Here is a 7,143-nt window from a genome sequence, read left to right on the forward strand (position 1 = left end):
TAGAGCCGCCGTGCGAGTGGACATTGTTTATGGAAATATACCGTATATAATACACAAAAATATATAATTATATATCAAAATGTACCTGAAATTGTTAAAGTTGGTGACAGGGTCTCTTTAACAGCGGGAATCTCATGGCGTCCTCTCATAGGGAGGACTTCAAAATGGCCGGTGAACAGTGTCGATAAATAAACAACACCCAAGTGCACGAGACATTTGAAGGATCTTTTTGATTTATCATTTGAGATGAGAATTTAATTCTGAAAACATGAGCGAAGCAGCCAATCAACTGACCGGGATTCAGAGGGGAGGATCTCCCAAAGGTACAAACCTGCAAATGTATTTATCACAGGAGGCCAGACAGAGAACATGGAAGGAGCATGAGGAAAGTCCTGAGGAAATCCTTCCAAGTCTTCCTCAGCGAGCCTTGGGTAGACTTGGCCCAATAAAGGAAGACATTGGCTCAGGTTGGACCATCACTTCACCACAGTTGGGTCATCTAATGGTTCCCATCACAGCAATAATTGGCTTATACTGGGGGGGCAGTGTTGGGGGGAGGGTGTCGAAGGTGCGTTCTGGCAATTTTCCTACTACTCAGCACAATGGTTTCCTTTACTGTGCAGAGAAGGGGATGAAACTTCCACACAAGTCATACTTTGCGGTCAGGGGAGGCATCCGGCTTTTGACAGCTAAGTTAGGTTACACAGCAGCGGGCTTCCCCACTGCTTGTGTAACCTAACATAGTTTGGCCAGAGCTGTCACAGCCTCTACTCTGTGTTAGAGGCGTGAGCTCTGTGGATGATTTGGACCAATGGCAAAGCGCCATTGGTCCAAGCTGTCCAATCTAAAATAGAAAAAACAAACAAACCACTGAGGCCATCGATCTCAATGCCTCAGCAGTGACGAGCAAGTGAGGGACAGGGAGGCTCCCCCGTCTCCTCCCTCACACTAGCCGGGGCTTCACCAGGATATGGGTGGGGCTTTGATGTGCTGGAGGCGGGGCTGTGACTGCCTCACCAAGAAGCGAAGGTACCGCACGTCACTGCTTTACAGTGAGCCATATTTCTAGATCTATATTGTGCAATAGCCACTATTCAGAGTCAACCTTGTGCTGTAGGACAGCTTTAGAAGATACACTATATAGCCAGAAGTTTATCAACACCAGACCATCCTACGTACAGGAGCTTGTTGGACATCCCACTCCATGGCCATTAATAAGGAGTTGGCTCCCCTTTGTGGCTACAACAGCGACCACTCTTCTGGGAAGGCTTTCCACAAGATTGAGAAGTGTGAGAATTTGTGAGGTCAGGTACGGATGTTGGATGAGAAGACCCCGCTCACAATCCGAGTTCCAATTCATCCCAGGGGTTGAGGTCATGACTCTGTGGAGGACTCTTGAGATCCTCCACACCAAACAATGTCTTTATGGAGCTGACTTTGCACACAGGGCACAGTCATACTGGAACAGAGAAGGACCTTCACCAAAATGTTACCACAAGGTTGGAGGAGCACAATTGTCTACAATGTCTTTGTATGTTGTAGCATTAACAATGCCCTTCACTGGCCCTAATCATTTGAAGAGGTGTCCATGTACTTTTGGCTATATAGTCAGGCCCGGATTTCCCACAAGGCCACCGAGGCCCGGCCTCCGGTCGGCAGAGTGCAGAGGGGTGGCAGCGGTGACCTTGTGGGGAAGTTGCGGGCGCCAGTGTAAGGTGTCCGGCGGCCGCACACTACGGTCCGCCGGCGTCCAATCACGACGGGGCGGCCCGAGGCACCGCCCACCAGCTACGTAGTTTGCGGCCGGCGGACACCTTACACCGGAGCCCGCAACTTCCCACAAGGTCACCGCTGCTGCCCTCTGCGAGGGGCTTGGCGGTGCGGGCGTATTGTGGAACCTGGCCTTGGGCCGGCAGGGGGAGTAAATCCGGCCCTGTATATAGTGTATATTTTAATCAAATTTTTTTCAAGGCAACGGCAGATCACCTACAATAAACAATTTTTGCCAAATTTGATTTTGAACAGAACAGAATTTGTACGTCAGTTTTCCTCCATAACTTTATTGGACTTCGGTTGATTTAGCTGGACACGCATTTCTGAGCATAGGGAACGAACCTTAATCCTTGCGGACCTTGATATAGATTGGATCTCCCACTCTCAATTTTCCGGTTTGCTCCACTCCGTAGTATTGGCCAAAAAGTGGAGCGGTCTTGTAGAGGTGGCTCAGAGAAGGATCGCTCTGTCGGAAGGTCCTCAGCGTTTCCAGGGGCTCCTTCCGGCTCATGATTCCAGTATCGGGATCCACTGTGGTCAGCAGACAACGGCCACAGGCCATGACCCTCTTTAGCTTGGTGGTGCCCACTTCCACGTCATCCCAGCCATCTTCAGCAAAGGCCTCACATCCAGACACCACGATGCAGGGCCGGAAATTTCCCAGAGTGACCGGCTTCTCCAAGCGCTTGTTGAGCTCCTCCAGGGACGTTTCGGAAAGGAGCATGACGGGGCTGGCATCGGGATAGGCAATGACGTCTTTGTCCCGGAACAATTTTTCCTGATCCTTGGATTTGCGTGGTTTCATCACCCCAGGCTCAAAGTGCACCAAGCGGTACGGCTGGCTGCTCTGAAAATAGGAGGTCAGCCACCGAGACACCTCGTCTCCGCAGTCACGGCCTTGGATGTCCGTTCCGAAGACCCGACAGTCCAACACCTTGTTGGTCTTCGGCAGAGAAAAGGACACAGATATCTTCTCCATTCCCGGAGCCTCAAGACAAAGAGAGCCGCCATGCCTGTTCACGTCGATCAGGACGATTTGTGGCTCCTGCCTGCCCGTCACCATGTGACCGTCTTCGGCCACCACCAGCCAGTGCCGATCGTCAAGCTCTCCGTTCCTCAAGCCAAGTTCTAGACATTCAGCCTCTTCAACGGAGACGGGGCGGCATGACTTAATGGGGTATATGAGGAGCTGCGACACCGTGCCTACCTGACGCAGCTGCCAACGGTTCTTCCTCCACCACAAATAGGCGATGGCGGTCACGCCCAACCCTGCCGCGCAGAGCAGCGGTAAGCGATGACGTGTAAGGTCCTGCACCGCTCCGGAGAGGCTTGAGACAAGAGGACTGGACATGGTCATGGACAGTGTTTGCCGACTGGGGTCACCGTTTCTCTGTCAATCCCTATAAATGACAGGAACTGGGTCAATGTATTGTAATGATAACAACATATATCTATGGCCAAAAAACGGATCTGTATTTCTATATTGAATACATAATGGGCTCAGCAGGTGTACAGATCCGGGAACTCAGCACAGGGATGGTGAGAGCCCCTCATAATGGGCACAGCGGGGGTACAGACCCGGGAACTCAGCACGGGGATGGTGGGAGCCCCTCATAATGGGCACAGCGGGGGTACAGACCCGGGAACTCAGCACGGGGATGGTGGGAGCCCCTCATAATGGGCACAGCGGGGGTACAGACCCGGGAACTCAGCACGGGGATGGTGGGAGCCCCTCATAATGGGCACAGCGGGGGTACAGACCCGGGAACTCAGCACGGGGATGGTGGGAGCCCCTCATAATGGGCACAGCGGGGGTACAGACCCGGGAACTCAGCACGGGGATGGTGGGAGCCCCTCATAATGGGCACAGCGGGGGTACAGACCCGGGAACTCAGCACGGGGATGGTGGGAGCCCCTCATAATGGGCACAGCGGGGGTACAGACCCGGGAACTCAGCACGGGGATGGTGGGAGCCCCTCATAATGGGCACAGCGGGGGTACAGACCCGGGAACTCAGCACGGGGATGGTGGGAGCCCCTCATAATGGGCACAGCGGGGGTACAGACCCGGGAACTCAGCACGGGGATGGTGGGAGCCCCTCATAATGGGCACAGCGGGGGTACAGACCCGGGAACTCAGCACGGGGATGGTGGGAGCCCCTCATAATGGGCACAGCGGGGGTACAGACCCGGGAACTCAGCACGGGGATGGTGGGAGCCCCTCATAATGGGCACAGCGGGGGTACAGACCCGGGAACTCAGCACGGGGATGGTGGGAGCCCCTCATAATGGGCACAGCGGGGGTACAGACCCGGGAACTCAGCACGGGGATGGTGGGAGCCCCTCATAATGGGCACAGCGGGGGTACAGACCCGGGAACTCAGCACGGGGATGGTGGGAGCCCCTCATAATGGGCACAGCGGGGGTACAGACCCGGGAACTCAGCACGGGGATGGTGGGAGCCCCTCATAATGGGCACAGCGGGGGTACAGACCCGGGAACTCAGCACGGGGATGGTGGGAGCCCCTCATAATGGGCACAGCGGGGGTACAGACCCGGGAACTCAGCACGGGGATGGTGGGAGCCCCTCATAATGGGCACAGCGGGGGTACAGACCCGGGAACTCAGCACGGGGATGGTGGGAGCCCCTCATAATGGGCACAGCGGGGGTACAGACCCGGGAACTCAGCACGGGGATGGTGGGAGCCCCTCATAATGGGCACAGCGGGGGTACAGACCCGGGAACTCAGCACGGGGATGGTGGGAGCCCCTCATAATGGGCACAGCGGGGGTACAGACCCGGGAACTCAGCACGGGGATGGTGGGAGCCCCTCATAATGGGCACAGCGGGGGTACAGACCCGGGAACTCAGCACGGGGATGGTGGGAGCCCCTCATAATGGGCACAGCGGGGGTACAGACCCGGGAACTCAGCACGGGGATGGTGGGAGCCCCTCATAATGGGCACAGCGGGGGTACAGACCCGGGAACTCAGCACGGGGATGGTGGGAGCCCCTCATAATGGGCACAGCGGGGGTACAGACCCGGGAACTCAGCACGGGGATGGTGGGAGCCCCTCATAATGGGCACAGCGGGGGTACAGACCCGGGAACTCAGCACGGGGATGGTGGGAGCCCCTCATAATGGGCACAGCGGGGGTACAGACCCGGGAACTCAGCACGGGGATGGTGGGAGCCCCTCATAATGGGCACAGCGGGGGTACAGACCCGGGAACTCAGCACGGGGATGGTGGGAGCCCCTCATAATGGGCACAGCGGGGGTACAGACCCGGGAACTCAGCACGGGGATGGTGGGAGCCCCTCATAATGGGCACAGCGGGGGTACAGACCCGGGAACTCAGCACGGGGATGGTGGGAGCCCCTCATAATGGGCACAGCGGGGGTACAGACCCGGGAACTCAGCACGGGGATGGTGGGAGCCCCTCATAATGGGCACAGCGGGGGTACAGACCCGGGAACTCAGCACGGGGATGGTGGGAGCCCCTCATAATGGGCACAGCGGGGGTACAGACCCGGGAACTCAGCACGGGGATGGTGGGAGCCCCTCATAATGGGCACAGCGGGGGTACAGACCCGGGAACTCAGCACGGGGATGGTGGGAGCCCCTCATAATGGGCACAGCGGGGGTACAGACCCGGGAACTCAGCACGGGGATGGTGGGAGCCCCTCATAATGGGCACAGCGGGGGTACAGACCCGGGAACTCAGCACGGGGATGGTGGGAGCCCCTCATAATGGGCACAGCGGGGGTACAGACCCGGGAACTCAGCACAGGGATGGTGGGAGCTCCTCATACTGGAACCAGAAGGTGTACAGACCCGGGAACTCAGCACGGGGATGGTGGGAGCCCCTCATAATGGGCACAGCGGGTGTACAGACCCGGGAACTCAGCACAGGGATGGGGAGCCCCTCATAATGGGCACAGCAGGTGTACAGACCCGGGAACTCAGCACAGGGATGGTGGGAGCCCCTCATAATGGGCACAGCAGGTGTACAGACCCGGGAACTCAGCACAGGGATGGAGGGAGCTCCTCATAATGGGCACAGCTGCTGTACAGACCCGGGAACTCAGCACAGGCTGGTGGGAGCTCCTCATAATGGGCACAGCGGGTGTACAGACCCGGGAACTCAGCACAGGGATGGTGGGAGCTCCTCATAATGGGCACAGGGATCTCACCAGTAGGGATGGTCCGCCGGTTCGGATCAAACATTGGCTGTTTGAGCGTTCGCCGAACTTGATGTTGGCGGTCTGTTCAACCGCGCAACGTCCCATAAGGCAAAACGCCCTCCGATTCTCTAATTGGTTAAAGTCTTGCACCTGACCATGGGACGGCGGCCGGCGTTTTTTTAAAATTATGATTTCTTTTTATTTTTGATGACGTCATCGTGGACAACGCTGGACGCCGTGATTGATGTTGGATTACGTCTTGTCAAAAACATGTCTTTTGTTTTTTTTTCCAAATAAAGCATTTTATCAGTCTGGACTTTTTACTAACTTTTATTTAACCCTTTAGTGAATGGGTAGGGGTAGAAGTACCGCTTACTCATTCACAAGGCAGGCCAGCATCTGGGTGCCCCCTTAATTAAAGGGGTACCCCGATGCAAATAAGCCCCCCTGCCCGCAGACCCCCAAAACCACCGGGTCAGGGTTGTTGGGATGAGGCCCTTGTCCCCATCGGCACGGGGACAAGGGGCTTCTCCATGGGTGACCCGGGAAAAGCACCCTCCCACTGCCAAGGGCATGTGGCCTGGTGTGGGAGGGAGGGGGTGTTGTTCACTCTGCCCCACCCCCACCCTTTCCGGCCCTGCTAGGCCTATGCTCGGATCAAGGGTCTGGTATGGAATTTTAGGGGGACCCCACGTTCCCCCCCCCCCTCCCATTTTTGGGGGTGGGGTTCCTTAAAGGCCTGGTATGACTTTTAGGGGGAACCCTACGCTTTAAAAAAAAATTGGTCCCCCCCTAACATTCCTACCACACCTAAAGGGTCCGGTATTGTTTGGGAGGGGGAGCTGTATGCTTTAAGAGTTTTTTAAAAAAAAGTATTTTTTTTTTAGAAATGTCATTTTTGCTGCAGCAGGTTCTATACATCGTACAGATCCCCCACTTCACAGGCAGGTTAAGGGGACCCCCAGGCACCACATTTAAAGGAATTTTTCATTTTTATTCTTACCCTTTAAGTCATGTTAAAATTACTGCTCCTTTAAAAATGTTTTTTTTTGTCATTGATTTCTGTCCCCCAGGGCAGTACCCGGATCCCCATTCATGTCCCCCAGGGCAGTACCCGGACCCCCATACATGTCCCCCAGGGCAGTACCCGGACCCCCATACATGTCCCCCAGGGCAGTACCCGGA

General features: G+C 56.0%; 1 protein-coding gene across 1 annotated transcript in view; it reads right to left on the reverse strand.

Moving 5' to 3' along the window:
* Nucleotides 1–2,100: 2,100 nt before the first annotated feature.
* Nucleotides 2,101–7,143, reverse strand: part of LOC108797454 (mitochondrial amidoxime-reducing component 1-like) — a 6,892-nt gene continuing 1,849 nt past the window's right edge. The window contains exon 2 of the mRNA XM_018569047.1: nt 2,101–3,157. Coding sequence (XP_018424549.1) covers nt 2,117–3,130 — 1,014 coding nt within the window. The 5' untranslated portion in view covers nt 3,131–3,157 and the 3' untranslated portion in view covers nt 2,101–2,116. The remainder of the gene's footprint in view (nt 3,158–7,143) is intronic.

This window comes from Nanorana parkeri, unplaced genomic scaffold (genome assembly GCF_000935625.1).
Source record: "Nanorana parkeri isolate BGI_ZX_2015 unplaced genomic scaffold, ASM93562v1 scaffold1280, whole genome shotgun sequence".
Classification (NCBI taxonomy): Eukaryota; Metazoa; Chordata; class Amphibia; order Anura; family Dicroglossidae; genus Nanorana; species Nanorana parkeri.